Source organism: Centroberyx gerrardi, chromosome 4 (genome assembly GCF_048128805.1).
Source record: "Centroberyx gerrardi isolate f3 chromosome 4, fCenGer3.hap1.cur.20231027, whole genome shotgun sequence".
Lineage (NCBI taxonomy): Eukaryota > Metazoa > Chordata > Actinopteri > Beryciformes > Berycidae > Centroberyx > Centroberyx gerrardi.
The window spans coordinates 6420087-6441775 of NC_136000.1; the positions used below are offsets into that span (position 1 = coordinate 6420087).

The 21689-nt window shown below is 42.3% G+C and overlaps 1 protein-coding gene across 3 annotated transcripts; it reads left to right on the top strand.

Annotated features, from left to right (window-relative positions):
- Nucleotides 1-14905: 14905 nt before the first annotated feature.
- LOC139916143 (calcitonin-1-like) lies at nucleotides 14906-21412 on the top strand. Of its 3 annotated transcripts, none has more exons than XM_071904943.2 (5): nucleotides 14906-15003; nucleotides 16169-16260; nucleotides 17395-17529; nucleotides 20021-20209; nucleotides 20679-21412. In XM_071904943.2, the coding sequence occupies exons 2-4, from the start codon at nucleotides 16175-16177 to the stop codon at nucleotides 20181-20183; spliced, it is 384 nt and encodes a 127-aa protein (XP_071761044.1). In that variant the 5' UTR covers nucleotides 14906-15003; nucleotides 16169-16174; the 3' UTR covers nucleotides 20184-20209; nucleotides 20679-21412. The 3 variants fall into 3 exon arrangements, with proteins under 3 accessions (XP_071761044.1, XP_071761045.1, XP_071761043.1); XM_071904944.2 differs by having other exon boundaries at nucleotides 20024-20209; XM_071904942.2 differs by lacking the exons at nucleotides 20021-20209; nucleotides 20679-21412 and adding an exon at nucleotides 18488-19164.
- Nucleotides 21413-21689: the final 277 nt, after the last annotated feature.

Below are 21689 nucleotides of genomic sequence, written 5' to 3' on the forward strand. Positions count from 1 at the left end.
TTAAAGGAGTAGAGGAGGGTGTGAGTGCGCCCGACTACCCATTCATGGTTTTCAGTATGGCTTAATTACACAGGCAAAACTTCAAAGAGCTACATCTTGCTATTTCCACAATAACACAACTTACTCTATCTCTGTGTTGTAAGTTTATCCGGAGTGAATGTTAAATTCCACCACGTTTCTTCGGATAATGTTCATTTTTACCTATGTGATGACATCAGAACAGACAATTAAGGTCATTTTTTTAGCATCGATCAAAGCAGATCCCTTTCACTTTGTTGTGCCGTCTACCTGAGCTGCTTGCTCCCCACTCCTCTGTAAACGATGACGACACATCAGCAGTGAACACCTCAGCATATCTTTGCTTGGTATGAAATTAACTTAGCATCCCGAGTGGCTAAATATTCCCCAACTCCCATCCCCCTTGTTGCTTAAAATAGGTCAGCGATGTGGTTCAGCCTGGAAAACGACTGGGACTAATGGGCGGCTGCTCTGCCAAGGGTGCATTAAGCTGGCAGCTATCCTATCACACTGCAGGTGAGAGGTCGCCAGCCGCACACCAAATGGAGGGAAGCCATCTTAACCCCTCCCCTCGATAAGTTTTATGAGTCTGTATATGTCTTCGTTGACTTTAACGTTTCCTACACCAAACGCCAGCTCGTGCGGCGGCGGCGGCGGCGTCTGTGAGCAGAAGTGAGGTGAGAGTCTCGCTGAGATCCTGCCACCGCCGTCGGCTTCCTGGTGTTGACGAAAGAGCTTATGCAGCATTTCAGAGGCGAATGGCTGAAGAGGCTTTTTCTGTCTCAATCCGGGAAAAAAAAAAAAAAAAACGCAGTACATTGTGGAGCACTTAATAATATCAGCAACCAGATAGATTGCCACTTTGCTCAGCCTTTGAAGCTAAGAATAGACAGCTAATAAGCGGCGGACCACACACACACACACCGCAAGACTCTTTCATATGTGCCTCCTCTGGTGTCTACAACCCTGACCCTGAACAGGAATAAGCGTCTGTGCAAAATCACTGAATATCGTCAGCTTATAGATTTTGTAACCAGGTTAGGGTTAGGGTTAGGGTTAGTGAATGAGTAATACTCTTCCCTCCGTATGCTTGAGCAGGAAAAATCCCCCCCTCGGATTCTCTGAAACCGTTAGACATCATCAAACTGTGATGTTCACTGCATTCCAGTTATTTTGTGATGAAGTGTTGTAATTTACTTTTTTGTTGTGCCAACTTTCCCTCAACCTGCCTCGTCTACTTCTACTTCAGTTAATGATTTCCTACGTTTCCTATAGGGTGACTTTCGACAATCCACAGAGAAGGGGCGTGGACTTTTAATCAACTAGTTTGTGTACATTGGGGTGTCTCTCAAAACGCAACTTGTCTTGTGGCTGCATTGCATTCTGGTCTATTGAGGCTACTGTTGGTGGAGAAATTGGTCTCTCTGCCTCTTCTGTGACGGATTTGTCCCTGTATGATTGTTAAACATCAGTGCAAAATGATGAGTTCAGAAAGAAGCCCTCGCTCTTTGATTCTGAGGGACTGACACCAAAACCTGACGTTTACTGTTGATGTTTTACATAGCTAAAAAATATTTCTGCTATCAAACTTTATTGTAGCTGCTCTGGAAATAGTTTGACATGATGTGACGTCATCTACGTTTGGCCAGTAATAGTAATAGTAATAGTAATAAGTGAAAATAAGAAAAATACACCATCAAGCAACACAATGGGCCCAGAAATGTAAGGTACATCGCCAGTAGCTGTTTTTTTTAATAGTGTTAAAACATCCTTTAACAACAACAGTATAGGACTGTGGTTATACTGTCAGGGGTGAATATGTGTAACTGTATGATAAATAAGGAGGTGATCAAAATGAAAGAAACTCCATAATCAAAGACTTCCCTCATTGATGATGGCTCTGTAATGTGTTGGCTTCTTTTCTGGCAGAGTTTGGACTCACTAATCTTCCAGAAGGCAAGGTCAGTGCTGCCAGCTGTTTGGTTATATATTAATGGCAAATTAATCTTAGTATTTGCTTTTACCTGTGTAGAGTACCAGATGGGTGAAGTTTGCCACATAGGACAAGACTATCGCTACCATAAAGTTAAATCAATCACAGGAACATTTTTCAGTCAATTCAGTATATTTTCTGTAATTCCTAATTTACCTGACAGTTCTCCAGGTGTGGTAAACCCCACCCATCTGGTACGCCAAGAAGGCTAAAACAAACACTAAGCACTTTTTTGCAAGCAATATTTGACCCGGGTCTGATCACTACTTTCATAATGATTATCTTGAATCTTGATCATATCAGGTTATTGAGATGACCTTAGTATGTAACTAACATCATTGTCATGCTGTTCAAACTGTTTTGTGGCCAGTTGTATCTTGTTGATCGGGGCGTTGCCATTCTTGAAGTCGCAACTCCCTTTAAGAAAGAAATGCAGTCCTGGATGAAGTTGATTTGAGTCATTATGTTAACAGTGACTGGAATTTTCCTATCCATCATTTTATTGCTTTCATGCCAGGAAACGCACCCACACCCGTGCTGAAGTACAAGAATCCTTCATTATAGTGTTTTGACCATACCATATTAGCTGCCTATACATTTTGGATATTCAGATTTTGTCTTTTGCCAAAGTTCAGAATGGATGTTCTTGTATTCTAGATGTGTATATCCTCATGCTTATCTTAGAACAAATGCTCATTCTTCGAGAAAACATCAGCTTGGTCTCTCAACTTCTCAAGTCCTCTTTAAAGTCCATGAATGGTATTTTCCACTGTCACATCATGTGGTGAATGTTAAATTAGCCATTCCAGTTAAACCAACCACTCCAGTTCCAGTAATTCAGTCTGATGAGCCTCTGAGAGACTCATCAGACTGGGTGCAGCAGACTTCTGCATGCTTGGAGTTGTACGCTCAGATGACCGTCCACTCCCTGGTCTGACATGTGTATTGGCTTGATGGTCAAATTGAATTGGCAGGTTGTAGTCCTTAGGGGAACAATCTGCAGCAGGCAGAGAGACAGTCTTTATTTGCTTCCCGGCCTTTCGCTTGTAAGTTCTCAAGTTGTGAGGGTGTGGTTTCATTGTCAAATCAGCAGGTAATCTGTCAGTCAGTAGCGTGTCGCACCAGGATACCATTACCTCAAGTCTGAGATGATCTGAGGAGCTCTTTACTGTAGGACAATTAGCCTTCAGATTCTCAATAACTATTTGTTTCATGTACAAGCCATCGGAATCAGAAACACTTACAAATTTCCAAGTGCAAGTTTGAGCAGAAATCCACTCCATTTGGTAATAAACAGAATAAGGAGGAGAGTTGACAGGAACTATTTGTGTGAAGTTCCTTGACTGACATTATCCTACAGAACCAGTACCTTCAATACCTACCTTGTGAGAGACCCAAGACCTGTAAGATCTGACCAAACTTCTAAGATTACACTGAGAATTTACATAGGACAAGTGTTAAACACATATAGCATAGGTGTAATGTTGACATAATTTAGATAGCATTACCTGATCTTTTCAGCAGGCGCTTACACATGCAGATGTCAGACATTTCTAAGGAGATAACTATCAAGGTAGCAATATCTTGTAACGTGTAAAAACACATGAACGCATTTGAGTTGAAGTGTAGCACAGATGCTCCAGGCGGGCGTTGCAGGTACTGGGTCTCCAGGATAATGTCAGAAATCCAACTTGATACTATTTGTACTTCAGAAGATTACAAATGTGCAGGTCCAAGTCCATGTGTAAATGCCTATGTATTTCAGATTTTTCCTCATCTGTTTGATCTATGTTTATATTTATCAAGGTTTAGTCTGATTGCTGATTTGATAGAAGTAACATACATAACACACAGCACTGTAGGCCTAGTTGTGAATATTTTTGGGACTATCAATAGACTTTGGAGACTCATCATAATATGAAGTTGACTGAGCAGACCTAGCTTGCGTCCCTGCTAGTGTTTTAAAATTTTAAATATTTCTCCTCATCATCTTGGGTAGTAAGAAAATGAGGTAATGTAAAGCAGTTTGATACTTCAAATGAAAACACGGCCTGAACTAATTTGAAAACTAATGCACCAGTACCATTTGTTCATTTGTCATCCCTTGTCAGTGTCAATGCAGAAACATCTGATGATGCCAAGCCTGCGGAACGGAGACATCCAATCATTACTTTGGCTCACCAGCAAATGTTTAAGCATTAATTGCATTTGCTCATCTAGTACTGCACTTTTGGAATAAAACTAATGTGAGTGGTCACTTTTGGAGATGAAAGCATTGTCTTCCGACAGATAGCACTGCATTGATCCGTTTAATGTCTCCCAAGTTATTATAGGACAGATAAAAAGTAGCCTAGCCAAAAAACAATGGAAGATCTATTGGTTGCCATGGTTACTTACTACGCAAATGTGAGACTATATATGATGCCAGACACTCTCAAGTTAAGTCAGACCAACCGTTATGATTGATTTGAGTTACACAGACAGTCAGTTCCTCTTCCCAGACGCCATGTGACTGGATGACGGCACCTGTTGGACGATGGTGGAGCTGGGAGAGGCTCTTGGCTCGCCTTTATGAGCCACCCCTTTCATTTTGGTGTTGTTCCTGATTGAATTTTTTAATGGCAGTGATGTAAAGGGTACCAGATTTCACGGTGGATGAATATTTGACACGAATGCCAATCTACCATATCTTACATCCCTCCTATGGGCCCGTGTAGCTCAGTTCGATGAGTGAGGCACTAACATTGCCAGCTTTAGGGATTTGAGTCCCACTGAGGTCACACATGCTAAACAAAGTATTTCTGTTTCTTGCTAATCTGAACCCATTGGTTAGGCTCAGATGAACTAGTGAGATGTTTTTGATTAACAGTATGTTGATGTATGAGGTCAAAACTATTTGAAATCTAAAGTATGAAAGCACATGTGTATTCTAAACATGATTGCAGTATAATCTGCAATCAAAATGCATGTAATCACATGTAGCCTATTGACAAGTAAATTCCAAGAGATACATAGAGTTGAGTTTTTTTTTATGATGCTGCATATTTCAGTGTTCCCATCTAGAATATTAAACTCTGGAAATTTGGGTTTTAGAAAAATGAGCTCCATGTGTAGGTAGAGATGTAACAGAATAGCATGAGCTGTGATTTAAACCTATGCAGTCTGATGTATTTTGAATGTGCGCTAGACAACTGATGACACCCGGACAGCAAACAGTTTTGCCAAAATTAATTTACACAACTGCTATAAATTTCATGTGATGTGCCCTTTGATTTCCATGATTAATGTGCGTTTAATGTAGAATTTATATGGAAGCTCATGGTTTAGTATTAAGGCATGCACGATGATTTAAATGATTACATGCTGCTATAAAAGGCCACTGACTGATTTATGACAGCCATTGTTATGTGATCACGTCATCCACCTTGATGGTGGGATTTATCCTGACATTGTGAAAGTATGTATCCTTGTTTACACTGGAGCAAGCATGAGAGCAAATGCGGACAGCAAGGCCTGTCAATCAATAGTCAGAGAGACAAGGAAATGCAGCAAATAGTCCATGCACAGGAATTCTAGGTCATACCAAAAGGTTAACTCAATTTGGTATTCATGGTATTTGACTCTTGGACTTGGCTTTTTTGGAAAGTCAATGGAATAGTGTAGATGAACTCGGATGTCTTGAGCGAAGCCCTGGCCTTGTTTTTGTCCTCAAATAACAGTTTTCATAGTCTGTTCAAAAGAGGATTTTAGCCATTTTTTTGCTACAGCCAGACAAAAGCATTTTCTTTGCCTTCAAGGAGTGAGGAAACATCACAGCCACCAGTCAGGATGCTTTTCAGAAACCTATCCCTTGGTAATAAGATCTATAGCATGGCTTGGAACTTGTGTGATTTGGCACTTTGGGGCAGAAGACACTTTGGTGGCAACGTTTAGGTGGGCGAGTGATCAAGTGTTGTTCTGGAGACACCTGGCTGCTCCAGCTAATCTATTCATTAAACCTCCTTAATGGCCTCTTGTGCTTCGGGATCCATCATGTCACAATAATGGCTTTTACGATTGAAGGGCGCTTTTAACTGCATTTGACTGATTGGAAAAACTGTCCCATTTCTAGTGTGGAGAAAATGCAATGGCTGCGTCTGAACACGGCGTATTAATTTCATCGCCACGCCGGCCGACCCATTAACTGGAAGACTCAATTACGTCAATGAGGGTGACATAACAAGGGAAAGAAGAGGTTCAAGGGTCAGGGATTTGATGGCCCACAGTTTGAGAAGCTTTCCTCTGAAAGGAAGAACAAGCTTTCCAGAGGTTGATGGGTCTTCTTTGGATGGAAACATGGCAAACTTGTCTTAGGCATAGAAGATACATGCACAATGACAAAGAAAAGAAAGAGGTACAAAAAAGATGAACCAAGAAAGACTGATGAAAAAGATGATGAAAGACTTAGTGTACACTTACTAAGAATGACTTCCCACAAAAGATGATGAAAGAAAAGACTTACTGTACTCTGACAAAGAAAAGGGAAACAAGAGAAACACCTGATGATTGAAACTTTTAACAAAAAGATGAATGAAATCTACAATTAACCAAACGCCTGAATAGATAGCTTTGGGTAAGATGATAAAGATTTTTTGCCTGCTGATGAACTGAAGTGTATCAAGATTTTCCTTGTTCTATTCAGTTAGGCCTATAGTGTGACTTGAGCATCTTGAACCATACTGGCACTGAAAGCCAGAAATTTCCAACTCTCAGCTTTGCTGCAGAGGCAGAAATGATGGCAGACTCTTGGCTTTCAGCCAGGTTTTATAACCGCATAACGTTTAACTTTCTATAAATACCACGGGACGTGGTCCAAGTTGATCAAGTGTGATTGAATCTGAAATGACTCCAAAGATGAGAGCCAAGTTTCCTTAAGATACTTCAGGGGAACTGCTTGCCCCTGCCCAGCTTTTGACAGGGCACCAGCCTGAGTCACTCCACGGTTTCTTGAGGTGCATCAGAGTAATTTAAGCAAACATAATGGTAGCGATGCACAAAAAATCTCAAGCAAGATTGTTATCTTAAAAGGGCATTTGTGCTATGTTTTGTGTCGCATAAGTGAAGGCGATCCACAGTTTGTGCACATGGGCTTCTTGGATGATGTAGTATTTCATTATTATTCAACTGACATATCAGTTGTATCCAATCATGTCCCATTAAGGGCCAAGAGTAAGATCTCTTCCAGTCCTAGAGACTGACGCTTAAACGACTTGCAACCCCAACCAAGAGAACACTGAAGACCAAACTGTACCAGTCAACAATGGATATCGAAATACTGATACAATCAGTGGTGTCCAATATGTGCCATCAATGGCCAAGATAATACAGTTTTTCATTTAAACCAAACACTACACCAACTGATTTCACTAATGACTTAGCTCTCTGGTTTCTGGTGTGAGGGGAGCTGATAAGTAGAATTAGCTGGTGTAGCATTTGGTTTGGATGAAAAACTGCATTATCTTGGCCATTGATAGCACATGATTGGACACCACTGATCTATACTTTATCAGTATTTTTATATCCAATTGTTGACTGGTGCATTATGGTCTTCAGTGTCTGTCAGTATGGTCCCTAAAATAAAACCAACTACTCTTGGAAAGAGAATCCCTGTTGGGGTTGCCAGCTGTATATGCATCAGTCTCTAGGACTGCAAACGATCTAAGTCTGGCAGGTTGTTTACTTTGATTTTTTTTATTAGAAAAAGTGAGTGGATGAAATATTCTACTAATCTATGGTCGATCGGTCCCTGTCACACCAGAACTCTCCCCATGGAACCAAAGCAAGTTGATTATCAACACTGTGCGTATGTAATTTTGTGTGTGTGTGTGTTCTGATAACATGCAACTGCAGCCAAATGCTACTTTCTGTACTTTTTGTTATAAGCCACACACAAGTGACACACAATTTGCTGCAGTAGCCTTATCCTGGATGCTCCTAGGATTTTATAAGATCAAGCTGGCAAGGCTAATCATTGCGCAGCTCAAATCCAATTCCTTCATATTTCTGCTAGTCAGGTCAATTCATTCATTCTTGTGTAATCATGATAAATAGGCTATCCAACAGGCACTTTTCGGAAACAAACTCTCCTTAGTGTTGTTCCCTCCGACCGCAGCATTTGTAAGTGTCCAGCCATCGATTGCTGAAAGGTCTCTTTTTCTCTCTTGCTTCTTTTTTCGTGAATGAAAGTGGAGTAGTTACAAGCGAGCCCGACCGTTCAGACAATGATGTCAGAGCCACGGCCAAGCCTCCCTCCCACGCTGCGATGCTGGAGGCCCCTGATTGATGCTTTGCCGTTTCAACGATTAAATGTAATCTCCCTAATGTCGGGGGATGAACAGCAGCGAAGGCCCCGGAGCTGTGAGACTCCTGCCTCCATGCGACATGACACTTCACATGCTTTAAATTATGACCGGTCCCCAAATGTTAGCATGACTTTCGTCCTAACTGCCTCTTGGTTTAATGGATAGGGCAGCATGTGTAAGAGTGAAACCCAGCTTTTGTGTGTGTGTGTGTGTGTGTGCGTATGCGTGCATGTGTGTGTATGTGCACCTGTTTCAAGTTGTGTATCTTCCTCTCCAACCTTCTCCCACTAATCCCAGTGAGCGCTCCACCCCAGGTGTTCAAACAGTCCCTCGACTCCCTGATGGAAACCACACAGCGACACCAGTTCCACACTTGAACTCGCATTTAATCAGGTGGTGAGGCTCCTTTGTAGTGGCAAGCCACTGATTAGATTTGGAGATTGAGAGCCATTACAGGAGGCTGCGGTCGGCTAATGACTTAAGTGCTGTTTCCCCTTCCTTTCTCTTCAGGAAGTGATTTATCTGGATTGGCCGGGCCCTCGCGGACCACGAGGTGCCCGGCGGTGAATGGTGACGTTCATAGATCATATCACCCCACTTTGACCCTATCAACACTCTCTGTCTTCCCAATGATGATTTACAGTTACTGTACATAAAAAAAGTATGACATTCATGTTGGAGTGTTTTATAATACTCTGAGGAGGTTATATTCACGGCTGCTGAGGCGGGGGATCTGGCTTTAGCTTGTGCACTCAGTGTGTTGTTGTGTCTTGTGTTATTATGGTGTGATACATACTTACTATACAAGGTAATTCAAACCTGTAGCTTTAAAACACATAATAGTGTTTCATGATAGCTTTCTACAAATGTGTACAACTTTCATGGCATGATAACAACTCCTATATAAAGCAATGCTTGACCATAGATAAATGATGAATATGAAAAAATGGTAGCTCTTGAGATAACATGCAGCAAATTGCATGTAATTGCCAGTAGTTATAGTAGATAAATGATCCATACTTCCACAATAACTAGTTTTACCTAACATAAAAGGAGAATGATGTCTTAGGTTAGTGACCAAAATACACAATAACAATCATATTTAATGGAGAATATGGGGTAATTAATCCGTGAAATGCCCATTAATTGCACAATTACAGTATAATATGATAATAATTATAGGTTTTTAAATTTGGAATGTGTATTTGAAAGGAGATTATTATAGCAATAATTTTCAAGAGGTCGTTTTTTACAGCCAATTATGGGTACAGTGATGCAGTAGGTATGAAGCGCCGTGGAGAATAATAATTACATTATGATAGTGAAGAGCATCCTCAAGAATATTAAAGGATTAGATATCATCAATCTGTGATCAATACATTCCAGGAGGTATTTTGTGATGAAGTGTTGTAATTTACCATTTTGTTGTACCGACTTTTCCTCAACCTGCCTTGTCTACTTCTACTTAATAGTGATTTCCTACATTTCCCAGAATGCCTTTCGGCAACCCCCAGAGAACGTGCATTAACTTTTCCTATTTACTTGTGGGATGTACGTGACCGGAGCTTGATATTGGATATTGGCTATTCTGTAGATATATAATATTGAAACCAGTGGTTGTAAATTGTTCTTCCTCTTCCAATAATCACAAATATATTCATCGATGTGGTTTTACTTGTTTGCTTTACAATCTATTGAAGGTGGAAAAACAAATATAAACTCAATATCCGATATCAAGCTAACTTCACCCCGGTTTTTACGTGTAGGTGGACATCAAAGCATCAAAAGGTGACATCCAAGCACTGGTGACATCAAAGCATTGACATTGTGTCACAGTGTCAATGCTTTGACATTGATAATGTTGGTTGTATCAACATAATTGATTGAGGCAGTCAATTATGGTAATGACTGATGTTGATGTCATTATAAAAACACCTGTTTGTGATTTTAATTTGCACACTGAGGAAGGCTTGACAGCTGAAACGTCTGTGCCAAAAAAGCAAGAAAAATAAAATAAGAGGAAACAGAGTGCGAGCTATCTTTGTTTATTTCAATCTCTGCCTCTTCTACGATGGATTTTTCCGTGTATGATTGTTGAACGTCAGTGCAAAATGGCGGCTCTAGAAAGAAGCCCTCGCTCATTTTAGTCCCAAACATTTTAGTCCCAAATGAAAATAAACAAAAAATTTACAACTCATTACTCATTTATATGTTCCAAAATGTAGAATTCCACAGATTATCTGAGCCACAGGGATAATTAAAGGAAACCAACATAATTGGGCGCAAAAGCTGCACCCATGATTTGTTACTCAACTTAACAGAGATGGCCCTCAAATTAATCTTTTTTGAATATGCCAGATCTTATTATATTCAGTCACAAGGTACTGCCGTGGGTGCAACTTTGCGCCCAATTATGCCAACCTCTTTATGGGTCATTGGCAGGAAAAAGTTAGTTCATAACCCCACCTCCAATTCTTTTTTCTCTAAAGTATATTTATACCATAGATTTATAGATGATACTGTGCTAATCTGGAACGGTTCTGAAGATGAATTCACCTCATTTATACAATATGTCAATAGCAGTGATACAAATGTCACCTTCATTGCAGAGCATAGCCTCATGAGTATCAATTTACTGGATCTGTCGATATCTAAAACTAGTGACAGCAGCCTTGAGTCGGGATAATCACTGGGCCGCAACACACTGTTGCATGCAGACAGCAGCCATCCAGAATCACTCAAACATAACATTCCAGTAGGTCAGACACTGCGGTAGTCTTGAAGAATATATCTCCAAAGATTTGTGTTTGTGCTCACATTTGTGTGTGTGTGTGTGTGTGTGTGCCCCTAGATGTGTGTTTTGCAAGCACGAAAGATGACATGTAGCACAACATTTACACACACTGAATAATCCATAGTGTGTCCGTGCGGTTTCTGTGCATGCATGAGTGCGCACGTACAGGTGTGCTTTGCAAGCATTGAATTTTTGTTACATTTACACCGGTGAGATTCTTCGTAGACACAACAAAGCTGAGCTGTTAAGTTGACATATAGCATAGCATTTATACTCATAGCATGTGTGTGTGTGTGTGTGTTTGTGTGTGTGTGTGCATGAAATGAAACATATACACCACATCTTTAATGAGCTGAGTCATAAAGTTGACATATAGCATAGCATTCTTACAGATTCAGTGATAACAATAATACCATTAATGTGTGTTTGCAGGTGTGCATTTTTTTTTTTACATTTACCCATATGAGATACCTGATAGTCCCAATGGAGCTGAGCCATTAAGATGACATATAGCACAACATTTATGCACATCCAATAATACCATAGCGGTCAGCAGATGTAGCGGACATTGTGTCCCCAGTAATAACTTACACTAGGGTGGGTGTGTTGATCTAAGCTGGGGGAGGCCGGGCTTCAAAGGTTAACGTATTGACTTCATGCTCCAAAGTTTATTCAGGAACTGAGGAGAACTTTGGAGGAGTCACGATGCTTTGTGCAGCTCCCTGGGGCGAAGTGTGACGCAAATGACCCAAAAGGCACTCCCACGCTGAAAAGATGAACACACACACGTAAGCGTGCACGTATATATACGCACCCCCACCCATATGTAGGCATAAATACCCGCATATACGCACACACATACATACATATCGCTGTTGTCGAGTGAAAACCTTGCATCTCCAAAATGTCAATTTGTCAGGAACTAAGAAATACAGCCTTATTTTTAACTTTACCACCGTGCATTTTTTCAGTTTATCCAATGGGCTTTGAAAGGTTTTCATAAGCCGAAGAGGTCGTAGAACTTCCTCAACCCATAGAGGAGCCATGTAATCCTTCAACTAAAGTTTAAACATACATATCATCAAAGTTAGATTGAACAAGGTCTTCACCTGATAAAGACGATACACAGACACATGCAGTACATCTTTTTCTCTTTCTGTTATACACACACAGACACACACACAGACGCTCTCTCTCATGCATACACATACAAACTCTCTCCATGCTCCTCCGCTATCCATATGTGGTAGATATGTTGGTAGGTAGGTAGGTATTTAAGTAGGTAGGTAGGTAAATAGGTATCTAGGTAGGAGATATGTAGGTAGGAAAGTAGGTATATACGTAGGAAGGTAGGTAGGTAGGATGGTTGTAAGTAGGTAGGTAGGTAGGTAGGAAGGTAAGTAGGTATGTAGGTAGGTGGTATATAGGTAGGTAGGAAGGTAAGTAGGTATGTAGGTAGGTAGGTAGGAAGGTAGATAGGAAGGTAAGCAGGTAGGTAGGAAGGTAGGTAGGTAAGTAGGTACATTGGAAGGTAAGTAGGTAGGTAGGAATGTAGGTAGGTAGGAATGTAGGTAGGTAGGTAGGTAGGAATGTAGGTAGGTAGGTGGGTAGGTAGGTAGGTGGGTAGGTAGGTAGGTAGGTAGGTAGGTAGGTAGGAATGTAGGTAGGTAGGTAGGTAGGTAGGTAGGAATGTAGGTAGGTAGGTAGATAGGAATGTAGGTCGGTAGGTAGGTAGGAATGTAGGTAGGTAGGTAGATAGGAATGTAGGTAGGTAGGTAGGTAGGAATGTAGGTAGGTGGGTAGGTAGGTAGGTAGGTAGGTAGGTAGGTATGGGTTGAGACCCTGGGCGTCTTCAGCAGTGATTTAGCGTCTGACATGGGTGAGCCTCGCGGCTCAATAGCACTAAAAGGCTCATCCTGTCTAATGGGGTTCCTCTATGACGCAGACAAGGAGAGGCAACCCCTCCCCTTCCCTCACTGCTTCTGACATATAATCCAGCACACACACACACACACACACACACACACACACACACACACACACACACACACACACACACGCACACTTGTGGCCACACACAGACATAATATAAACACATACATGCATTATGTGCACATAGACACAGATACACACACATAAACACACACACAGGGGTGCATGCACACCTAAAAACATATACTACAGTGAGGTTTGAGTATGTGCAGATAGGCTACAGATACACACACGCGCGCACACACACACACACACTCACACACATCCCTACAAACGCACCCATTCATTGTGTGCACAGAGGTTTAGGCAAGTGCACAGACAGATGCACACACACACACACACACACAAAGGCACACACACCTTCAGTCATTAATTTTGTGCACTGTGGACTTCCAGTGTATACATACAGACACAGATTTACACACACCTACAAATGCACACATTCATTGTGTGCAGCGGTTTAGGCCTGTGCACACACATATACACACTCACACACACACACACACACATACACACATACACACACACACGCGTGCTGTCATGCTGTCATGCACACTAATGAAAAGGAAGGGAATTGAGACGATGGTGCACGACAAACAGTTGTGTAATTGCTTTTGAGAAACGGCTCTTGTCGGAGGCTGTCATCGATTGGTCTTGCCGAGGACAACTCGTTTGCTCAGTGTGTGGGAGGAGGCCCGGGGCGGCAGTGATCATTACTGGACTGACTGTGGAATCAGTTTAGTAACTCAATACTGTGTGATGTTCCACTGTTGTGGGGAAGGAAGTTGTCATACTTGCAATACTTACACTTAATACTTACACTGAGCTGAGGAAACAAGAAAACAGGAGCTGTGGGTGTACAATAACCAGTAATAGCTAGTGTGAAATGAGAGTGATGGTTCAGGTTGATTATGCTGATGAATAGGCCAATAATTACAAAATTTCAATTAGAGAAGATGCTAAATACCTTGTGATAACTAATTTAAAAGGAAATTAAAATAATTGTTACTCCGAGCTGAGGTTGAAATATATGGTTGGGTATGTGATATATCAATTAACATGAATCTGTTGCATGTGGTAAATCAGAATATATCGCTCAAATCAATAACAAGCTGATTACATAAGCTGATTGCATGGTGTTAAATGGTCTATACTGTGTGATTTCCAGGTGTTAGTCTAACCCTTCTTGCTAACTGGCCCGCTGCTTGTGCTTCAGGTTTTAAAAGCAGCTCAGCGGGTGTCGTGCCGGCCTGAGTTGGTGCCATCATCCTCTGAGGTGGTTAAACCAAACTGTTATGAATGAACTGCCCAGGAGTGTGTAGTATACCTCCCTCCCCAGCAGATGGCCCCGCCTGCAAGTGCTTTGCTGGGGGGGCTTATCGATTTGGCATTTGAGAAATAGCATGCCATGTAACATTTTTGGAAGCTTCTGAAAATATTTATTGCTGGTGATGGTTTTTCCGCGGCCACCCGTTTGGTTTGCCTCCTATTTAATTAATGACCTCAATGCAAATTTGGGATAGCAAATGGTCCAAATGACTGGTGGATTTTGTGAATGGGGCACTTAGTGACTGAGGAATGACGTCAGTGCAAAGCCATATCCCTTATTAGTGTGCCAGGACTGAGGGGCGGCGTCCCATTGGCTCGCCGTAGCATCAGAGCCACGCCATTGGCTGACGGCAGATAATTAAACACCTACACAGTCAATGCACAAATCCAAGTGGTGGGATATATAGGCTGGTGCGTTGGCGCTGCATGCAACAGAATCAAGAGTTGTTCTTCAAGTTGAGAGAAAGTCAACTTATAGCGTTTTGCATAGAGATACATAGAGATATATTTTTTTTGCCTGGTGATTATCATTGAAGGTAAGTGGAGACTTTAAATGGAACTCACATGATGGGCATTGTATTGGGATGGCAGGTTGACTATAAATGTATGTGATACGCTCTTTGCATGTGTGTGTAATCAGTGGGATGTGGACGGGTCGCTGTGTTAGACCGCGGTGACGCGATGGTGTTGGTAATGGGATTGGAGTGTGGCCACAGGGGTCACCGGCATCACCAGCACCCCTTTACTGAGGGTCCACTCTGCTACTTGGAAGCCAAAGAGAGGGAGAGAGAGAGAGAGAGAGAGAGGTGCTTAGTGAAAGACTCAAAAGTGAGAGTTAGACAGAAGAAGAAAGACTTAGAGGGAATGGCGATGGAAGGAGAAAAAGAGAGAGAGGAGATGGACAGCAAAAGGGGAGCAGGAGAGATGGAGAACCTGCGGGTTTGAGAGTGTGTGTGTGTATGAGAGAGAAAGAGAGAGAGAGAGAGAGAGAGAGAGAGAGAGAGAGTGGTGGAAGCTCATTACACTAATGCACCGGTCCCCCAGGGAGTTGGCAAGCTTGGAGTCCCCCCTTTCTCCCCTCCTCTTCCAGCGCTAGCTAATGCTACATGCATTGAACCACAGACTAGGACCCCCCCCCCCTCCCCCAACTCCTACCCCCCCACCCCCAATCCCCAACCCTCCCTCCACCCCCCCACCCCACTCCCACCTCCAAGGCATGTCTTACTCGGAACTTGCAGCACAACGACATGAGCGAGAACTACCTGTCCTGTACTCTGGTCCTGGACTCGTCTTCTGCTTTGCAGAAGACGAGTGGGGGGATTGTTATGAGGCTGATGAGTTTTGAAGGGGAGTTGTGTGGAGATAAAAGCATGGATATCCAGCAGGAGACCAGAGCTAAGTAGTGGCAAGCTGAGGTGGGCGAGCTGAGCGAGGCAGAACTGTCCTCACCACCCCGGAAAAGTGACACAAAGCCATTCTGAAGCCACTTTCTTCAAAGCAGCACAGGAGGATCATTCGCTACGATATTGCGAGTTTATTTCCTAGACGTACGATGGCTTTTGCTTTGTAGACGAATGCATGTTTCAGGTGATGTAGCTGTTCTTGAGAGCGGCTCAGAACTTCTTTCGGCCGTGTGTGAATGTGAGTGGCAGCAGTCTTGTGTACATGGAGCTGATGCGGGGTGTCTTTCTTGCTGTGTAGGGGACCATGGTTATGTTGAAGATCTCTGCTTTCCTTGTTGCCTATGCCCTGGTCATTTGCCAGATGTACTGCTCACAAGCCGCCCCTGCCAGGTGAGACACTCAACTTTTACATTTTACATTTTAGGATTTTCAGCTGACACTTTTATCCACAGCAACTTGTCATGAGTGCAAAAGTAGAATGAACTTAAATTCATAAATCATCTGTATTGCAAGTAACCAGTAGTAAGGAGTGCAAGGGTGAAAGCCAAAGCACCCCAACAAAAGATGGAATTAATATTTCCATGTTGCTAAATGGGTAAAAAGGTAGATTTTGTTGTAATTGTAACAGCAAAGAAGCATTTTCAGTGCTACTAGAAGAGAAAGATATGGGAGCAGCAGTGTATGTGAGGAGCTGATTGATTCATTCATAGATACATCAGTCTACAGTCGACAGTAGTAACACCTCACATATCTATAATAGGACAGTGCATGTACACATAAAGTGTAAATATCATTGCTTAGGTTAATCAGAATAAATTATGATGTGATTTGATACTGGCTCAGCTCAGCTTTACAATATATCCCTTACATGTCATACTTTATTTTTTTCCCTTAGTTTAGCCGTTCAGCAAATCCCATTAACTTTAGTGTCCTAATCAATAGATAAAAGTTTCCAGATCCTCTTATTCATCTTTAATCCAATTGGATGAAAGTGCACTCAGGTTGAGTGTTAAACAGCGACTGTAATGGAAAGAAAAAAAGAAAAGAAAATGAATGAAAAACAAGTGTAATTTACTTTAGGGGGAGATAAATGAGATCTATATATTTATATAAAACCCCATTGAAGCCACTCCCAGCACTGTTCCCATGAAGCTATTGATTTTGTCATAAATCTGAAGCCGGTCACACGTCGGCCCTCTTTTAGATGGGGCACTCTCCGCAGATTGTTTCCCTGCGTTGGCCGGGGGCCCTCCAACTTAGACGTCATCGACCCTCTCGGAGTCGGTGACGTAGTGGCCAAACCCCCACCACCACCACCACCACCACCGCCCTCCTAAACCCCCACCCTACCGCTCCCTCACTCCACCAGCACCCTACCCCACCCCAACCCCCCCCCCCCTCACCCCCACCCTTTTAACTGCAGGTGATAATTCCAGCAGAGGACTTATGCTGATCTCAATGCATCCACCTCCTTCTCTCTCATACCCCCCCCCTCCCCTCCACCCCTCCACCCCTCCACCTCAGACCGGGTATAGAGTCTATGTCAGACCGAGTCACGCTCACGGACTACGAGGCGCGAAGGTTACTCAACGCCATCGTCAAGGAGTTTGTGCAGATGACAGCGGAGGAGCTGGAGCAGCAGGCGAACGAAGGAAATAGGTACAGACGACTCTCTTTTTTTCCCCTCTTGATTTTAACCTCTTTTTTTAACCAGTTTAACATTTCCTTCCTGCGCAGAGAACACCAGCGAAGGGTTTGACTGTGATAACTAATGTAGATGATGAAATAAAACCCCAAATAATATGGTGATACGGACAGCTCTCTTTAGGGGCCGCCGCACTGGACCTTGTGTGTCTTTTTAGGGACTGTATTCTTTAAGCTAACACCAAATGCCACCATTGAAGATGCGTCTTATTTTTTTAGCGCCCGGCTTGGGTTGAGTCAGACGTAGAGGTATGTGCTTGTCTACAGACCAAAAAAAAAAAAAAAAAAAAAGATGATTTCTCATTTCAAAGAAGAGATATTAATACACACAAAAAAAAAAAAAAAATTCTCTGTCATGACCCTGCTCCCGCATGGATGAGTTTGATTTTGACTTTGTTTGAATGGGCTACTATTTCGAGCCTGCCTGCCGGGGATGTTGCCTAACGGAACGAATAAGTGTGCATGATGTCAATTAGTGGAGTTGCATGACAGTGGAAAGCGACCGGTTTCTGTTTGTTCTGTGGGTGTAAAAGATACGACGAGAGGGGGGTGGGGGGGGGGTGGGGGAGGGGTGGTGTTTGGGGTTGGGGGTGGAGCATGGGGGATGACAGGTTCTTTGAATGGTCTGAAGGGAATAAGCATGATGCCGGGTGGGATGGGGGGGGGGGGATTTTTTGTTTGTTTGTTTGGTTGATACCTGTGTGACGGCACGAGAAAGAAATGCATGTGAGAGAAAGGGATGCTGCTGGAGAGAGAGAGAGAGAGAGGTGTACTAACATGTATGCATGAGAGAGAGAGACAGAGAGAACGAATGAGAGAGAGAGAGAGCGAGAGAGTGCTACTAGACCTGCATGTTTTCCCATGTCTATGAGCCTGTTTTCTGCATGTGTTTTGTCTGTCCCCTCCCCGACAGCATGGACAGACCCCTAACCAAGCGCTGCTCCAACCTCAGCACCTGTGTGCTGGGCAAACTGTCTCAGGAGCTGCACAAGTTGCAGACGTTCCCTCGCACGAACGTGGGAGCGGGAACGCCCGGCAAGAAGCGCAGTGCGCCTGAGAGCGACAGCTATGCAAGCTACGGGGAGACGTTTGACAGCATCTAACCCCTCTCTCCTTCCCTGCATCCTCTCCTCCTCTCCTCTCCTCTCCTCTCCTCTCCTCTCCTCTCCTTTCCTCTCCTCTCCTCTCCTCTCATCCCAGTTTCTTCCTTATCTATTTTTTTTGGATTGGCAAAGCCCCAGTGCATGTTGAGTTTGCCTGCTTGATTGCCAGTAGAAGAAAAGACCTTTAAGTGCAACCAACTTTTCAGTTTTTTCTCCTTTCCCCCTCTTTTTTGGCAGAGAATGATTTATCCCCGTCATTTCAGACAATCAGAATTAGTTCTCATATCTGTAATTCATTTTAGGGAGCCAGCCGAGACATTGTTGATTCATTTCTGTGTGCGTGCAACCGATCATTTGATGGCATTCCAAGCCCCTGAAATTTAAGAGTTGAGAGGGACCACGAAAGTAATATCTAACCATAATAAATGATCCACTCATGCGACACCATGTTTCTTGTTCAATAAACTTATTTTTCTACCAGGAAGCCTTAGCCCATTTTCATTCTTAGGGATACTTTAAAGCAGTCAGTGGGTTTTCATGGACCTGGCCCCTGTTGCCTTGTCCGCTCGTTGCCAGTATACAGTACGCTAATTTCCAAATATGGACATGAATAGTTTTTAGAGCATCTGATAGTAGCCTTGAAATTATCTCTGAAGCTCTCGTCGAGTCCCAAGGTAAGAAATATGACCAACTGCAGAAAATATATGATTAAACTGATATTTTAAGCTGCATGTTTGATTTGTAATATCACTCTGTGCATCCTATTTTCATGTATTTCTTGGCATATACACTGCCAGTCAAAAGTTTGGACACATTTTCCACATTTTAGAATAATAGTAAAGACATCAAAACTATGAAATAAAAAAATGGACTTATGCAGTGACCAAAAAAGTGTTAAATCAAAACTATCTTATATTTTAGATTCTTTAAAGTAGCCGCCCTTTGCCTTGATGGAAAGGCAAAGACTTTGGAATAAAATGTATACATAGGCATCAACTTCACTAGTTATAGTTGTCTAAAAACAAATTTCAAGCATTAAAGCATAAGCCTTTAGATCAAAATGGCTGAAAAGATAATGAAAAACATAGAACATCCAATCAGGTGTGTCCAAACTTTTAACTGGTACTGTACAAGTATTGCAGAGTAAAGTAAATGCTGATGAGGATGAACAGTGTTTTGCAGAGATGTTGTGTGTTTTGAGTGCGTCTGTGTACAGTAGACCTAGGTGTGGCAGTAGTTAAGGCTGTGCATAATGTGTGTGAATGCCATACCTGTGTGTGTGTGTGTGTGTGTGTGTGTGTGTGCCAGAGCTCGGCGTTAACCCCCTGTCTGCTCTCCTGAAGCAGCGTTACAGCACAGAAGCGAGCCTGCAACACGGCAACCTGCGTGACTCACCGCCTGGCGGACTTCCTCAGCCGGTCGGGGGGAATGGGCAACAGCAACTTCGTCCCCACCAACGTCGGCTCCAAGGCCTTCGGCAGGCGGAGGAGAAACGCCCAGATGTGAGCTTTCCCACAGCCTTCAGGGACACGGTGAATACTCTCTTCTTCTGCTCTGACTTCTGAATTCATGTGGTGGAATCATCATATGAAGAGTTTCATCCCAAAGTTAGATATCTTCCATTTGAAAGAGTGACAGCCAGTCCTGACAAAATGATTGACAGCAGAAAAATTAAAGCAAATTACTTTAAATTTGGGGGATAATAGGTAACTTGACTCCTGGGTTGACAAAATAACACCTTTACAGACTGAATCCTCTATATTGTACCTATATTTTATCAATAATTTATCAATATCTAGATATTGAATTCTGAACCCTTTATATACCCTATATAAACTATTTCTATGATGATATGTAATTCACTGTACATTATTATGAACATTAGTCAATATCATCCTTTTGTGTTATCTTTTGAATTTACATTTAATTTGTTAACCAATATTTGTCTTTCTTTCCTTCTTTCCTTCTTTCTTCCTTTCTTTCTCTGTCTCTGTCTTACAGAAGTTGAAACTCGACGCGATAACATCAGAAAATACCTGGGGAAAAACAAAACAATACAACAAAAACAAAAACAAGCAGAACATACTCATTGAACCGGCCCTTTATCCACTCTCTCACATTCTTACGGAAAGACGCCACAGGACTTCTCGTCCCATTTCCATCCTGTTAGTGAACCTTTTGCTTTTGGCAAATAAGAGAAAAAAAAAAAAAAAAAGCACTTTGGTTATGTACATGAACAAAATGAACTCCCGAAGAAAAAAAAAACAAACATCCTAATGATTCCTCTTTTTTATACATGAATTTCATTGAAAAATAAAATGAAAGCAGCAGTGGTTATCACTTTTTTTCCCCCCTCCTTTCACCTCCTTAGAGCACATTTGTCCCATGCGACCCCCCCCCCCCCCCCCCCCCCCCCCCCCATTTATGATCCATACATTTCTCCTACATTTCCCATGATTCCCTTTGGCTCATCCCTGTCCCCCCGAGGGTACCCTGTTTTGCTGTGTGCCAGAGGGACGCCATTAAAGATCAGCCTACCCAAGGCTCCCCCACAACGGCTGTTGTCTTGTGCCTTGATGTAGAACAATTTACATGAACATGATTGTACAGTTCTGTTTCGAGACGATAAAGAAGAACCGAGCGAGGACGAAGAGAACGAAGACAGATTAATATTGTAAACAATATTGTGAAAAACAAATTTCAGCAAGATTAAAATGTATTTTAGATACACTCGGGTTTGGGGTACTTGTGTTGTTCTTCAAAAGGTTTGAAAGAATTTAGGTGCAGAAAGGTTGTTGATTGAGAGGTTGATTGTATTAGAGGATAAAAGAGGGGTATATTCTTAATATAATATTCTAGCATAATATATTATGGTTTGTATATTATTCAATCATATCCATAAATCATATCCAATGGCATAAGTGCAGCCTCACTGGAATAGAGTGATTTGTAATTCATGCTATGTGCTGCAGTTACTGGGTAAACACTGAAGAAACATTTGACAACATTTCC

What these genes read in the sequence shown, in the direction of transcription:
- LOC139916143 (XM_071904942.2), top strand. Translation starts at nt 16,175, where the DNA reads ATGGTTATGTTGAAGATCTCTGCTTTCCTTGTTGCCTATGCCCTGGTC. An exon ending in TCACAAGCCGCCCCTGCCAG is followed by an intron (nt 16,261 to 17,394) that starts GTGAGACACTCA and finishes CCTCCACCTCAG; the next exon opens with ACCGGGTATAGAGTCTATGT. An exon ending in CAGGCGAACGAAGGAAATAG is followed by an intron (nt 17,530 to 18,487) that starts GTACAGACGACT and finishes CCTCCCCGACAG; the next exon opens with CATGGACAGACCCCTAACCA.